Source organism: Fukomys damarensis, unplaced genomic scaffold (genome assembly GCF_012274545.1).
Source record: "Fukomys damarensis isolate Sample0158 unplaced genomic scaffold, DMR_v1.0_HiC HiC_scaffold_33, whole genome shotgun sequence".
In the NCBI taxonomy this organism is placed as follows: domain Eukaryota; kingdom Metazoa; phylum Chordata; class Mammalia; order Rodentia; family Bathyergidae; genus Fukomys; species Fukomys damarensis.
The window spans coordinates 3,039,215-3,054,724 of record NW_022900945.1 but is presented as its reverse complement, the minus strand read 5'-3'; the positions used below and the strand labels follow the sequence as shown (position 1 = coordinate 3,054,724).

Genomic DNA, 15,510 nt, shown 5'->3' with positions numbered 1-15,510 from the left:
GAGACTGTTGCAGCCACCTGCGATGAGAAACATCACCAGCTTTTCTTTCCGAGCGACTTCAGTATGGTTTGCCAGGAACTGCATGTTGCCTGGAGACTCACGGTCCTCGGTGCTGTGAGCAGAACTGCCTGACTGATGTGGCGGAAGTTGTGCTTGCCTCACAGGGTCCGAGTAACTGAGACTCTTTCTGGATGGACAGGTGGCGCCGTGATGTATCTCCTGAGCTCTCTCATGTGTGCACCCCCCAGGTATCTCTCCTCTGTGCCACAACCTCTTCGCGCTGTACGATGAGAACACCAAGCTCTGGTACGCACCCAACCATGCCATCACCGTGGACGACAAGATGACTCTCCGGCTCCACTACCGCATGAGGTATGGGAAGCAGCGGCTGCTATCTGCTCTCCCCCTGCACCCAGGTCATTGACCGATCATGCAGTCATTTCTGTAGTGTGTCACTTTTGCATTTGCTTGGTCTGAGGAGGGACTTCTTCAGTATTTGGAGTCCAGCTCAAGGTGAATTTGATCACCTGCTCTGCCACGGTGTAGAGAGGAGAGGGAGAGATGCCTGAACATAGTGGGTTGTGACCAGAACTGAAAAAGAAACGGGAAAGTGTAGATAACAGCTTGTATGCGTGTCCTTGCACACTGGGTTTTAAAACTATTTTTTTCCCCCAGTGCCGGGGATCAAACTCAGGACCTTTCGCATGTGAGGCAGGCGCGGTGCCACTGAGCTACATCCCAGCCTGTAAAATCTTTGAGATGTGTAACTTGTACTTATGTACTAGGTTATGATATAAAATATGCTTCTTACTAACACTAAAAACTGCAAGTAAGGAGTACCAGACTCACTGCCTGAAGTGATCACCTAGGTGTCGGTGCTTTTAGTAGTGGTGTCTCCACCAGGAGGAGATGTCGGGTTGCAGGGATGTGGTTTCTCCTCTGACGAGTGTGTGCCTTCTTGTCCGCGTTGTGGGCTTTGCTCAGTGCCTCCCAGCTCACGCAGACAGCTGGTGTTTCCACAGCCACAGTCTGGTCATCAGATAGGCTCGAAAGTGGGACGTGGTCAGGCACACCATGTGGTCTGCAGTGGAGGTGTGTACGGGGTCGGTCCTTCTTGGAAAGGCTCTTAGTTCACACACGTGTGATTAAATCAGTACATAGCTCTGATGCTAAGATGCAGGGAGGTGTTTGGAAGCCCGCTGGAACCTCGGAGTTTCCCAGGATCTTGGTTGTTACTGCTCTGGGGATTTGGTGGAGTTGTCCCTGTTCCTGGGATAGTTTGTTTTTCTGGAAGCTGAGCCTCATGTAACCCTGACTGTCCTAGGCTGACCTCATCGTCTGCTTATTTAGCTGCAGTCTCACCCCGAGAAGAGAGGCGTGTCTAGTGTGAGATTTCTTGCCCCAGATTCAGAAACATGTTTAACCTGTATTGAGCTGAGCCCTCTGACTGTATTTGGATTTATTTTTCAGGGTGGGATCTTGCTTTCCCTGGCTTAGGGGTTTGCTGCGCAGTCGGCACTGAGATGGGTCTTTACGACGGTGGCAAGCCCAGGCAAGGACGTGTCAGAATTCTCGTTCCCCCTCTAGGTTTCTGAGCTCAGAGTCCAGCAAGGTAGCAGCTGAGCCCTGGGTGGGACCTCAGCTCACTCACTTCACCTCTTCCATTTTTCAAGTGGGAAAACTGCTCTGCAGACAGAGAAGGGTATTACCTGGAGTGCACGCTAAGGATGTGTCTGCTTGGTGGCATGGTTGATCTTCGCTGGGTGTAGTGTAGCAGTGCCTCCCTGTAAAGGGTCTTTGCTCTTTCCCCATTTCCGGTAGCTGCCAGGAAGTGCACCTTGACTTTGTACCTGACACTGCACTTCAACAGGATGTCACTTTGGTATCACAGGTTCTTTGAACTTGGGAGAAGAGAAGCCACCCTAACCCAAAACATTTGGTTACAGTGAACTGCAGGAACTTTGAAACCTCCTAACCTCACTACTGAAGAAGGCGCAGCGTAAAAGTAAATGCTGCTGATTATTTCTGTGGAATCCAGCTCTGTTTGGGAAATATTCTTGTACTTTACTGTGATTTCTGGTTTTTACATAAAGGTTTAGTAATTTCTGTTTTATGTGTTAATGTAAGGCTGTCATATTCTTTACTCTGTGCAATGGCACAGTGGTGCAGCAGTGTACAGAGAGCTCACTGTGTGGTGTTCACGCATAAACTCGGGTGCCGTTGCCTGGGGAGGCTGATGTCGCACTTGTGGGGCCGCTGACGGGGAGTGTGGGCAGTCGTCCCCCCACATTCATCACGCTTTCTTCCCCTGCTGAATTACCAAGTTTCGTGGACAATTGGTATTTTAATTTTTATTCCTCTGTAAATTAACAATTTTGGCTATTTATGATCAGATATATTGTGGGGTGTACAGTGATGTGGTTTATGAATACAATGTGGAATAATTAAACCATGCTAATTAATGCTGCCTCACCTCAAATACTTATTTTTTGTGGTGAGAGCATTTAAAATTTACTCTTAGCGGTTTTGAAATGTGCATTGTACTCTCTTAGCTATCTATATTTACCACACTGTGTAGATCTTTTTTTAAAAAGGTGTATTCATCCTATCTGATGTTTTGAACTCTTTTGACTATCACTGATTTAATTTTAAAAAGGAACATAGAAATGTCCAGTTAGCCAGTAGGAAGGTGTTGATGCTGTCACCAGTTTTCTTACTTTGACATCTTCTGTAGGCAGTCACAGGGACTCAGCCTTGCTCTGCGTATTGGCATTTTTCTTAGTAGTGTTTGGGATACATCCTAGACCAGTCTGCACCCCCATGGGATCTCGGCCCCTCATACCTCGTGTCCCCAGCTGCTGGGCCTTGTATGTACCGCTGGCCTGCATGGAGGGGCAGCTGCATGCTGTCTGCCCCCGCTTCCTGTGTCTGGACTTTGGCCAGAGATGGTGCACAGGGCTCAGAGGTCCGGAGAGCATGCCGCTCCTGTCGGCTCTGCTCCGCGGGTCCCAGGACTTCCTCGGTGACGGGCGAGTACCTGTGTGTGCGGCTCTGGTGTTCTGGCCCCTGCTGCATGGGGCTCTCGCAGCACCCCAGCTATTCCCCAGCTCCCTGGGTGTGCCTGCCTGCAGCGTGCCATCCACGTGCTGTAGCCGGGTTATTTCTTCTGGCCCAGGGACAAGTTGTCCTTGAAGTGAGTGTCACGGGCCCCCAAGTATTGCTTAGCTTGGTTTAAAGTCTTGTGCGGCTCGGCTTGGGTCAGCTGCTTCACGCGCTGCAGAGGAAGCAGTAGGGAAGTGAATGGCTTCTCCCAGCACCCCAGGGCCCCTGCTCGGTGACAGTCGCCTTGCTGCCTTTTAGGTTCTACTTCACCAACTGGCACGGGACCAATGACAGCGAGCAGTCAGTGTGGCGACACTCGCCAAAGAAGCAGAAGAACAGCTACGAGAAGAAGAAGGCTCCGGATGCGACCCCACTGCTGGATGCCAGCTCGCTGGAGTACCTGTTCGCGCAGGTGGGAAGCTGGGCCACGGGGAGGTGCTGTGCCCCTCAGCTGCTTCGCCAGGCCTCACGGCCCCTCCGTCTCCCCCTTTGCCCTCATCACACATGGCGCCTGTGCTCTGAGGCCGGCCCAGTGCCTGTCGGGGGGGAGGTGAGCTGGAGAGAGGAGCCATGGGGAGGTTGGGCCGGAGACGGCTTCCGTGCTCTCTGTGCATGCAGGCTGGAGACCGCTGCTGTTCGTGCCATTTCACCGGCTTTTAATTTTTATTCCTTCGTCCTGCAATTGGTCAATGAAATACTGATCTTTGTTGACTTTCTGACTCCGTAACATTTCATTTATTCACCCATATTTACTGGGCATCTGTGTCCCACTTGCCAGGCCCTGGAGGTCTTGGCCTCTGCCTGGTCACAGGTGTCCTCGGGTGAGACAGCAGAAGACCACACAGACGCTGTGAGATGCCTGGAAAGGCATGCACTTTGGGGGCGGAGGATATGTGGGTTTTAATTTTAAAAGCGTTTGGTTCCATGTTTGCAGTACACAGTGATGCTCGTCGTGCGGCATTGGTGCAGGTACATAGCACATCTCCATGCTGCCCCTCCCCTTCCTCCCTCCACGTCTTCGTCATTCCCACGTGTAATGTGGGCAGACCTAGTTTAGTGCGATGAGAAGCCTCCAGGGAGAGGACGTCCGTAAGGAAGGGGCAGGGGCCCTGCATAGCTTTTCTCAGCAGCTCCCAACTCCGTCCCGTCCGTCAGGGCAGCTCTGGAGAGGGACTGCCCTGTGCTCCACGGATGTCCCTAGCACACTGACTGAGCCCTCTGGCGCCACCCTCCTCCCGGTGTGACAGCTACAGCTGTCCTTACACCTTGCCCAGTGCAACATGGTGGTCGGAGCTGAGAGAGCAGGTGGATGGCTGCTCAGTGGGTCCCGAGAGTCCTGTAGAAGCTGACACGGGCTCGTTTTTTCTCTCTGTGGACCCTGGGGTGCCTCAGGGAGGCAGCATTCTGGGGTGTGAGGGGTCTCACCGGGGCGCACTTACCATGGAGCAGGAGTGCAGAGGGGGTCGGTCTATCCTTGGCCTCGGGGCTGGAGCAGATAGATCCCTGGAGGGTTCCATGGCGGCTAAGGACACAGGAGCCTGAGTGCTGGTGACTCCATCCCGTTCCAGGAGGGCCTCAGAACTGCCCTGGGGACAATGCGGGGACGCAGCAGCGTGCAGCCCTGGGAGGCGTGTGCAGCAGTAATTGGCGAGGAGCCTGGTCCTTTTGGATTCAGCCTGTTGCGTTTCCCCATCTGCACCCTGCACTCTTCTCTTTCTCAGCTGAAGTGTGACAGAGGAGGGATCTGGGAAACGTCCCGCCCTCGGGGTGGAGAGGGGCGGCAGAATCCGCCTGGGCTCGGGGTGAGTTCCTGAGGCACCTGAACAGCTCACGTTTATGGAAATCCACCCCAAAAGCTGGCCACAGCCCTCGGGAGTCTGGAGAGCTGGGCAGTGCCCCTTCCTACCGAGAGAGACCGAAGTCCTGTCGCGGTCCAGCAGTGGACCCACTGAGCACCTTCCTCCGGGAAAGCTCGTGGCTGCTGCGCCACCCTGGGCCTGGCCTGGGGTCGCGGCCTCGGGCTGCGGACGTACGGTGTGGCTGCGCGGAGTGGAGAAGGTCCCTGCTCACTGGCCTGCCCACGCAGCGCTGCAGTTGGCCGCCTGCAGATGGCCCCGTTTCCTTTTCTTTCTCCTTAGAAGGGGCTCTCCGAGAGGTCAGAAGCACAGTTTAGTTTATTGCTCCATCCCTGGTGCCCAGAAGGACGTCTGGCCCGGTGGTTCCCAGTGACCCTGGACCGAGTGCATGAGTGGCGCAGTTGCCATGGGCTGGCGGTGGTGGGCGGAGACGGCACTGCTCGCACTGGGGCTGCTGTGTGGATGGTGCCAGACGGGAGGAGGCTCAGGAGTTGGGCGGGCCGGCGGGGCACCGTGTTGCAGCCTTGTTCTTGTTCTTCTTCCTTGGGAGGTCCTTGGTGGCTCTCAGAATGCGTGGACCCAGTAGGCTCGGGGTGTCCCCTGCTGACAGTCACGGCCGGAACTGTGGACGGCAGGTGTGGAACAGAGCTGGCTCGCCGTGCCGTCGGTGTGCTGCAGAGCGCAGACTCCTTCGTCTTCCCCAGAAAGGGTCGTGCTGGCCCCTCCAGGCTGAGACCGGCCGTCCAGCAGTGCGGGAGCCGTCCTCACTTCGGCACACTTGGGCCTGGCACACGCTGCTTGTCAGTGTTGTTTGTGTGCTGAGCCCACGAGCACTGCCAGTGTCGGCGCGTCCACGGCTCTGGTGTAGTGCTCAGTGCGTGCTTGGTAGAGAGGGACTCGCTTTCGAGGCCGCCGCCACCCAGCTGTGTGAGCAGGACAGCGCGTCCATGCTGGGAAACCGGCCGCGGCTCCTGTGTGTGCTCTTACAGCTGCCTTGGTGTGGGCCTCCCTGCCCACGCCAGACATGCAGCTCTGGAGCTGGTGGTGCTTCACGCTCTTCTCACCTCTGCCTGCAGGGACAGCACGATCTGGTCAAGTGCCTGGCGCCCATCCGGGACCCCAAGACGGAGCAGGACGGGCACGACATTGAGAACGAGTGCCTGGGCATGGCTGTGCTGGCCATCTCGCACTACGCCATGGTGAAGAAGGTGCAGCTGCCCGAGCTGCCCAAGGACATCAGGTGCGTGGCGTGCCCGGCTGTTGCCTGCATTTGCCGCTGCAGGCCCAGGCCTCGCTCAGAGGAGCACTGATCGCCGAGTCCCGACTCTGAGTGGTGACAGACAGAGAGGCGAATTTCTGTGCCAAGTGTACCAATAAAATGAGCGAGCCCCAGCTCTCTGCCCCTGCCCACGTCCGTGTGCACCCTCTCCACACAACTGCACTGGTGGCTGCTGCCTGCTCAGCCCAAGTGCCAAGCGCTAGTGGTGCCCTGGAGAGTGGGTGATTCTGATGGCCCGAGAGAGTGGTTATTCAGTCGGCGTAACCCACCCTCCAGGAAAGCCATGGGCTGTGAGATCACCATGCGTGGTTTGTGGCAGGGTCTGGCTCTCCGTAGTCCACAGTGGCCCAGAGTTCACTGTGCAGCCCAGGTTGGCTGCGAACTTGTGGCAACCCTCCTGCCTCAGCAGTTTTCTGGGAGTACAGACGTGTGCCCCCAGGCCCGGCTAAAGATCTTCTATGCTTCAGAGATTATCTGAGGTTGCATTTGTCAGGCCACGTCTTCGCACGAGGTGAATTCCTGTTTCTCCTTGCCCTGAACCAGCATCCAGGTCGCCCCACAGCACAGGGGCTGGTTAGATGCAGCAGAGGTGCTGTTTTCTTCGTTTTCTGTCACCCTGACTCTGTTGTTTCACAAGGCTGAGGTGACGCAGGACAGCTGCTCTCTAATTCTGTCTGCTGTACTCCACGAATCTACTTGTCGAGGCCCAGTCTGCTGCTGTGGAACCGTCCGCACTGCAGGGTGCCCTGGGCCGGGCTGTCCCACACCGGCCACGGCAGCAGGCTGGTCTCCGCATAGGCCCTGCGCGCCCTTCTGAGGACGCGCTGCTTCTCGAGTGCGTCCCACCTCATCCGACACTGGCTGTCGGAGAGCAGTGACAGCCAACCTTCCAGAGCATTCGGTGAAGCGGGTGCTGTGGTTTGCCCCCGCTGTCCTCAACCCTTTTCCATTTGCACCTGGATGGGAGACGAGGGTTCCCTTTGACAAGTGAGTCATTTCATAGCACTCTGGGAACGCATGTGCGTGGCAGACACTAAGCCTGATGTGTTTCATTTTCCCATTCTTCGTAATACATTGTGCGATCTTTATAGAAAAGTCCCAGGTGGAAAGTCGCACCTCAAGGCACCTGTGGTCTCATCAGTGGATACGCCCTCTTCCGTTCTGGCCCCTACTCTGGCCTGTGTGCCTGAGAGTACCCACGCACAACAGAGCAGCGAACCAGCACACAGCGTGGCTCGTCGCGGTCAATGCCTGCCCTTCTGGCCCGGGGACCTTGGTCCTGCGCTCCAGGGCTCCAGGCGAAGCCGCTGTGTTCTGTCCGGTCTCTGCCCACCTCCGTCTGCTCTCATCTTCCACCTGCACCCGCCCTTCTCACCAGACAACACGTTTGGTTTGTCCAGTTTTCTACTGGCCTGTGTGTGAAAAAGGTGATTTTCCTTTGTTTTCTTTTTTTTTAGTTACAAGCGGTATATTCCAGAAACACTGAATAAGTCCATCAGACAGAGGAACCTTCTCACCAGGATGCGGATAAATAATGTTTTCAAGGATTTCCTAAAAGAGTTCAACAACAAGACCATCTGCGACAGCAGTGTGTCCACACATGACCTGAAGGTGAAATACCTGGCCACCCTGGAAACTCTGACCAAACATTACGGGGCCGAGATATTCGAGACTCCCATGTTGAGAATTTCATCAGAAAATGAGATGAGTTGGTTTCGTTCGTCTGATGGTGGAAGCACGCTCTGCTATGAAGTGATGGTGACCGGAAATCTCGGGATCCAGTGGCGGCAGAAACCCAATGTGAGTGGCCTCAGGTGGAGGAGAAGACCCGGCGTCGCACAGCATGTGTTTAGCCTTCCCGTGTCTGTCTCCCCTTGGCCAAGCTTCTCTAAGCCAGGGACCGTGGCTCTGCCACCCGGTAGCACGGGAGCGAGGGGTGCTGAGTGAGGTGTGCAGGGCAGGAAAGGTGGCAGCACGTGGCAGGCCTGACCGCATCTGCCCGACTGGCTGCCCGCGCCCAGTACTTTGTGAGCGCGTCCCATGCGTTCGTTCACTTGTCTCTACCCTTCAGGGCCATGCTGCCGTTACCGGCTTGCTCATGCATTCGGAGAGGCAGAGAGGGTTAGGGAAGCTGTCCTAGGTCCTGCAGGCAGGCAGGAGAGGCGAGAGCCGAAGCGGGCCTCGGCTCCTTCAGGACGGTGGGTCTTGCACCGTGAAGCGTCTTCAGGGAGGTGTTTGTTGGACGAGGCTGGTTTAGTTGTGGTTCCACTGCCTAAGTCCTGTGGCTCTGGGCGGGTCCCTTTGCCAGATGGTTTCGTATTACTCACCTGTCAGATGGTGTCCCTTAGTGCTGTGCTGGGATTGTCACAGGACCCTTCACAGAGCCTGAACCGTGTGGCTGGCCAGGTTGCGTTCTCAGGGCAGGACGTGACGTCTGCGTGTCACCCACACGCGACCCCTGTGCCCAGTCCCCTGCAGCGCTGTGTGCTCGAGGCCTCACTTAGCTTCCAGGCTCGGGTTGGTGCCAGGTGCTTGGCAGTGGGACGGGGACTGCAGTCGGCCGAGTGTCCGCCCTCGTTGTTACCAGAGTGGGAACTTTAATGTGAGATTCATTTTCTCCGGCTTTATTGTCAGGCTGGGAAACAGTGCCTTCCCCTTTCCCCAGCTTTGTGTGAAGCAGGTGCCGCGCCTCAGGGAACCCTGTGGCAGTGTGGGCTCTGCTGCATGGGTGGGAGTGGAGCCTGGGGACAGGCATGATGGAAGAGCGCAGGTGGCCAGGAGCTCCGCTGGCACAGCACTGTGCCCAGCTCTGCAGGTGCAGGTGGAGCCATCGTCACCTGTGGCCTGCACTTTGGAGGGGCTCCCAGGGAGGACCTCCCTCTGCTGTGGTGAGGCGCCGCTGCGGCGGCCTTGAGCGGTCCTGGCTGGGGATGCGTGTTCCAGGGGCGGTTCTATCCCTTCCTGCGGTGACGCGCACACTGTGTCAGGCAGAGCTGAGGTGGTGCGATCGCCAGGGTCTCTACTGTGTGATGTCCCCAGATTCCCCACTAGGACTCCGCTTTGGTCCCTAACCCTGCAGCTCCCAGCCGCTAAGTGCAGGTGCCCAACTTTCTCCTCTGTGGGGCTCAGGCCGCTGAGGTTCCAGAAGTACGGGCCTCTCCCAGCAGAAAAGAGAAAGCAGCTCACTCCTGTCACCTGTGTGCATTAATCAGGCTGTTCCTGCTGAGAAGGAGAAAAATAAATTGAAGCGGAAAAAACTGGAAAACAAACACAAGAAGGATGAGGAGAAAAACAAAGTCCGTGAAGAGTGGAACAACTTTTCATACTTCCCTGAAATCACTCACATCGTCATCAAGGAGTCTCTGGTCAGCATTAACAAGCAGGACAACAAGAACATGGTGAGTTCCCTGCAGGGCTGCTCGTTTAGTGCGGTGCTGGCAACGAGAGTGAGGCGTGGCTGAGGACAGGCCGGCGGTGCGTGATCTTCAGGGCTCCTGTGTCGGAGAGAACCCGGTGATTGTCCGATGTAAGCCGGAAAGCTTCTGTCGCAAGGTGTGGCCGAAGTCAGCCTTCTAGTCCCCCTGGCCCAGTCCGTCGCATTCCGGGCCGTGCAGCCGTGCCTCTGCCTGGGCTCCGCCGGAGCCTCCAGCAGCCGGCCGCCCACAGACACTAGAGGCCGGAAGGGAGATCAGTGACCCTCAGTGTGTCCCCCAGAGGCCGGGGCAGACTTCATGCAGCACGCCCAGGGTGTTCCTGCTCATGTCCTCTCCCCCAGCTTCCAGGCCGAGTGGTGGGAAGGGGCACTGCCAGAGTAAGTGTGTTCGTGTCTGGGGAAGTCACGCTGGTGAGGTGGCGCGGTCCCGGGGCAGGGAAAGTGCGCTTCTCGGCCTAAAATCAAGCAGAGAGACAGTGTCAGGAAGACGCGCGCCTGCTGGGGGCTCTGAAGTGCCCAGCGACCCATCTTTCTGGCAGAGCCTTTGGAAAACGGCAGTGTACACTAAAAGCCGCAAAAACAGCTGTGTCATCCACTGGGGTCCAGGCGTCTGAGCTCAGAAGCAGTGCGCTGTGGACAGGGCCTTCCCCATGGGATGCTCCCTCCCTTGGCCCGTGCAGCAAGGCAGCTGGACCTGAGAGGCGGGCAGGGTGGGAAACAGGCCTCCCTCCGCCGGGAGCACGATTTCCCATGACTGGACGGCCCGGTGTTTATTGATCTGTAATGATGTTTTCAAAAACGGAAAAAAATCTTAGCACGAAACTTCCCGGGGATTAGTGCTGCTTTATAAAAACGTCTGGGAGAGGTGAGCATATATGTACATACCCGCTGAGACGAATAACCAGATATTAACAGCTCTTCGTGATGGGCAAGGAGCGGGTCTGACTTTCTTACTCTGACTGCCCTGTTTTTTAAGCAAAGAAGTAGACAGTAATTTTATTAGGAAAATGTGTTTGGAAGGGAGTGAAGGGAGCAGGACAGCCCGGAGGTGGGTCAGTAGGAAGACGGGAAGTGGGGCTCTTTGTAGAGCACCCTCTAGTGGCAGCCCCATGTCCTCCTGTCCTCCGCATCCCCGCCACAGGCCTGCGCCTGTGTCCTTCCATCCTGAGGACCTCTGTGCGGGGCTGTGGGAGCCGGGTGGGCTGTGGCCTGTGCTGTCCCACGTCGCTCTGGTCACCAAGGTGTTCCCGTCCTGGGGCTGGGAAGGGGGAGCTGTCAGCATGGGGCCCACACAGGAGAGGCAGCACACGGGTGCGGGTATAGGGAGTCGTCCCCCGCAGTCGTGCCCAGCCCCGGTGGGCACCCCCGAGGGTCAGCGCGGCCCGGTGCACTGGAGACTGCACCTCCAGCACTTCTGGCTCATAGCTGGCTCGCTGCCCGTCTGGGTGAAAAGCCTGGGCAGCCCTTCCAGACCAGCTTCCCCAGGAGACGGGCGCCTGGCCTCGGTCTCCCCCTCTGCACGGCCAGGGCAGGGCCAGCTCGGGGCGTCCTGCCTGGCACCTCCCTCGGCCCGAGCCAGGTGGTGCCGCTCCTGTCTGTCCAGCCCTGTGTGAGCTGGGAGCTGTTGCAGCAGCGGAGAGGGAGCCCTGTGACTGTGTTTGTCTTCTGTCCCCAGGAGCTGCAGCTCTCTTCCCATGAGGAGGCCTTGTCCTTCGTGTCCCTGGTGGACGGGTATTTCCGGCTCACGGCAGATGCCCACCACTACCTGTGCACCGACGTGGCTCCCCCGCTGATCGTCCACAACATACAGAACGGCTGCCACGGCCCAATCTGGTGGGTCCCAGGGTGCTTACACCGCCCTTGGTGTGAAGTCTGGCGGCCTTGGCCGGGTTGTCCCTGCGCCAGCCGGGCACTGCCAGTGTTGGCTGCGTGCTGTGACCCTCTTCTCTGTCCCTGCCACCTGCGCTGTGGTCAGGCCCTCCTCCACCCGTGGTGCACTCCATCCTCCTCAGCGCCTGCCCCCAGCTCTACCACAGCTGACCAGGCAGGGCCGCCTTTCCTCCCTCTCTGCTGTGCCCAGCCCCGTGGCCAGCGAATCAGGAGCCACAGGCTGCAGGCCAAGTCAGCCTGGACTGCGTGCTGGGCACAGATGCTCCGCAGAGGCTGGGGAGGTCCTGGGCTCCCTTCCTGAGAGTGGCTGCCTGGCCCGGGGCCTCCACAGAGTGGCCGTATGGCCCTGCGGACCCTAGGCCTCCTCCTGGCTGGGACGGCCTCCGACGCAGGCCGACACAGCTGCGTCCCCTCCTGTCCTGGTTGTCTGGAGTCTGGTGGAGTGTGGAGCTGGGCCCAGAGTGGCCCAGGCTGATGGACAGACACGCGGGGACTGTGTGCAGGCGCCAAGCTCCATTGGAGCGGCTTCCTCTAGCGCCCTAGCCACAGCTGGCACCCAGGGCCTGGAACCGCTGTCCCTGACCGGGAGAGCCCTTCCTGGGAGCCCGCCCGCAGGTTCAGTCTGTCGCCACCTCCCAGGCTGTCTGCGCCCGCACTTCTCTACCCCAGCTTCTGTCCCCTCGCCCCATCTGCTTTCCTGTCCTGTCCTGTCCTTCAGAGGCGTTGGCTCCTCTCCTGTGGCCCTCTCCGCCCAGGCCGCGGTCGGCCTTGCTCACTGCTTCCTGTGGTGCCGCAGCGGGGCTGGCACCTGACAGCCCTTGGGGGGATTCGGGGGCACTGCAGCTCCCTGCCCATGGGGCCTTCTCTGAGCAGGGTAGGACGTTGGCCAGGGCATCCTGGACGAGGAGGCCTGGCATGTACAGAGGGGCACACTGGTCTCTGCCTTCCATGTCCCACTGAGCCGGCAGCCCCGTCTGCCCCGCACTGGGGACCAGGGGTCCTGGGGTGCAGAGGCAGCCAAGCGGGCCCTGGTCGTGTCCATGCGAGTGGCCGTCATCGAGCACTCGGTGACAGTGTGTCCCAGTGCCGCGGGCCGTAGCTCTGTTGACTTCTGTCTCCACCCGGCATCGGGAGGACACGGGCCCGAAGGTTTGGGGAGGTGCGGGTCGGTCCATGACCCTGGGCGAGCTGTCCCTGCTCGCTTCCCCTCAGCACGGAGTATGCCATCAACAAGCTGCGCCAGGAGGGCAGCGAGGAGGGGATGTACGTGCTGAGGTGGAGCTGCACCCACTTCGACAACATCCTCATGACCGTCACCTGCTTCGAGAAGTCCGAGGTCAGTCGGGTCCCCGGCGGTGGCACAGGGTGGGGCTGTGGCAGGAGGGCCGCTTGTGGCCAGGGGTGCAGAGCCGTCCAGTGCGAGATCTGCACTCCATAGAGCCAGGCCCCGTCCTTCAGTGGCCTCTTCCCGGGGGCCGCAGGACCACAGGCCACTTCTGCCCAGCAGCACTGAGGGGCGTTCTCTGTAGGGACAGGTGTTGCCTCACCCACGGGCTAGGAGCCCCAGGTGGTAGCGCCAGGCAGTCACTGCTGAGTTGAGACGCAGAGTGGAGGGGTCTCACCTCGCTGGACTTCAGGTTCCTCGTTATTCGTGCAGTGTTTCAAATGCAAACTGAGGGGTTGTAGAAAATGGGGATGTTTACAGAATTCTTCTCCTAAGTCTGCCACGATGGGCTGGGCCCACCTGAGCCAGGTCAGGGTGGGTAGGGAGGAGCATGGGGCAAGCCCCATTAGCACACAGGCCTCAGAGGGGGCATGGGCTGCGTCAGGAGTGGGGAGAGAAAGGGGCAGAAAGAAGCCCGTGCTGCTGGGTGTCGGGGCACCGTCCCCAGGTGACAGCTCCCCGAGGCCTCACTGGGGTCTTTGGAGGAAGCCGACTGTTCCCATGCCAGAGGTGGCAGGCAAGCAGCTGAGTGATGTGACCTCCTGGTGCCCCAATGCCTGGGGAAAGGGCAGTCGCAGATAGGGCCGTGCCACTGCTTGCCGTGGCTGCCAGACACTGTGGCAAGCATCTTAGCGGCTCATTCTCGGGTGAGCTATACAGTGGCTGCATGAGCCGGTGGCAGCATCCTGCGGTGCCTGCAGAGCCGCTGACCGTTTCTCTTTGGAGTGGTTTTAGAGGTGCACAGCCGGTCGGTCCAGAGTTCTGTCCGCCCTGCAGCATCCCTAACGAGCATGTGTCCCGTGTTCTAAACCGGGTCCTTCTGGTCATGGTTCTGGATGGCAGGTGCTGGGTGGCCAGAAGCAGTTCAAGAACTTCCAGATCGAGGTGCAGAAGGGCCGCTACAGCCTGCATGGCTCGGACCGCGGCTTCCCCAGCCTGGAGGAGCTCATGAGTCACCTCAAGAAGCAGATCCTGCGCACGGACAACATCAGCTTCGTGCTGAAGCGCTGCTGCCAGCCCAAGCCCCGGGGTGAGTGGCCCCTTGGGGTGCTCGGAGACCAGGTGGCTCAGCGGGTGGCCCTGCGCAGTGTGGCAGAGTTTCTCCTCGAGTTCCGGGGCAGGTCTGACGCCCACAGGCTGCAGGAAGCAGCATGGCCAGGCTCCTCCCTCCTCTGAGCTGGTGTCCTGAGAGCTCCCCGTCTGGGCTGCTTACCTGAGAAGTCTTCCTGGCGCAGCGTCGCAGGGTCAGGAGTGCCACTGCAGGCTGGGCCCTGCTGCAGGGCTTCCCGCCTGTGTGGGGCGTGACCTGTGTGAAGGGAGGGCTCAGTGCACACGGGAGCTGCACCCAGCAGGTGGAAGGATGCCCGGTCACGGTGATTGGGCCCAGGGCCATCCAGACAGGTCCTGGTCACCTTCCTCTCTGCTTGCACAGAACCACTCCTGGGACCCTGAACCCCTGCCCCCCCCAGCCCCCCTCTACGTCACCCCAGCTGTCTAGTCCAGCATTTGGGGATTAGGGACGGTCTGGGGGCCCTGGGTTCAGCTCCCAGCAGTGCCCACTGTACACTGGGCCGTGGAGCTGGAGCAGGGAATGGGACAGTTTCTGCCTGAGCCATAGAATTTCATTCTCTTGGGACGTCCCCTGGCCCTCCCAGGACAGTGTGCTGGGTTGGGGCGTCTTGGGCTGTCCTCCAGAAGAGCGCACACTGCAGCCTGGCGAAGTCTGTGAGCTCCTGGGGCGGCACCGACAGGGACCACGTGTGCTGTGCAAGCCCCCTGGATGGTGGGGCCTCGGCCCTGGTGTGCCATGTGATCTCTTGCACACCAATTTCTTCCACAGAAATCTCAAACCTGCTGGTGGCCACCAAGAAAGCCCAGGAGTGGCAGCCCGTCTACCCCATGAGCCAGCTCAGCTTTGACCGAATCCTCAAGAAAGACATCACGCAAGTGAGTCATCTCTGTGGACCTGGGTGTAGCTCGGTCCCCCCTCCCTGGGGGCACAGGGTGGTGGCTTCCTTGCCCAGTGAGCGTGCACCGCGCCCCACACCGGCCCCATCTGGGCGGGAGGGTGAGGGCCCTTAGGCTCCTGGTGCCGCTCTCACCTGCCAGGGAGTGGCAGGCGTGGGGTCTGTCCCAGGACCCGGCCGTGGTTGCTTCTGTGCATCTCTAGGGGGAGAGCTGTGTCGCAAGGCTCCCACCCCAGAGCCGCAGCCGCAGCCTCTCTCCTGCTAGGGCCCGAAGGCTGCCTGCCTTCTCGCAGTGCGTGCGTCCTGTGGCTGGGTGCTTGCCACTGTGGGCAGCCTGCGGGTGCAGTCGGGCAGGGGTCATCATCAGACCTGAGTTCCCCAAGTGAGCAGGACCGGCAAGGACCTCAGACAGAGCAGGCAGCAGATCGCAGTGCCAGGGAGGGAGCCTCGTTCAGGAGGGTGTGGGCTCCTGAGAGCAGGTGACCTGGCCCTCGTGAGTCCCCCTAGGGAACACAACTTCTGTGACTTAGAACACTCCT

The 15,510-nt window shown here is 59.0% G+C and overlaps 1 protein-coding gene across 2 annotated transcripts in view; it reads left to right on the top strand.

The window, feature by feature from the left end:
* Window positions 1–15,510, top strand: part of Jak1 (Janus kinase 1) — an 86,449-nt gene that overhangs the window by 61,349 nt on the left and 9,590 nt on the right. For both annotated transcript variants that reach the window (XM_010605078.3, XM_033758390.1), the window contains exons 4-12: window positions 249–372; window positions 3,361–3,514; window positions 6,035–6,198; window positions 7,695–8,037; window positions 9,450–9,635; window positions 11,346–11,503; window positions 12,773–12,896; window positions 13,848–14,034; window positions 14,845–14,951. In XM_010605078.3, the coding sequence (XP_010603380.1) occupies window positions 249–372; window positions 3,361–3,514; window positions 6,035–6,198; window positions 7,695–8,037; window positions 9,450–9,635; window positions 11,346–11,503; window positions 12,773–12,896; window positions 13,848–14,034; window positions 14,845–14,951 (1,547 nt within the window). The remainder of the gene's footprint in view (window positions 1–248; window positions 373–3,360; window positions 3,515–6,034; window positions 6,199–7,694; window positions 8,038–9,449; window positions 9,636–11,345; window positions 11,504–12,772; window positions 12,897–13,847; window positions 14,035–14,844; window positions 14,952–15,510) is intronic.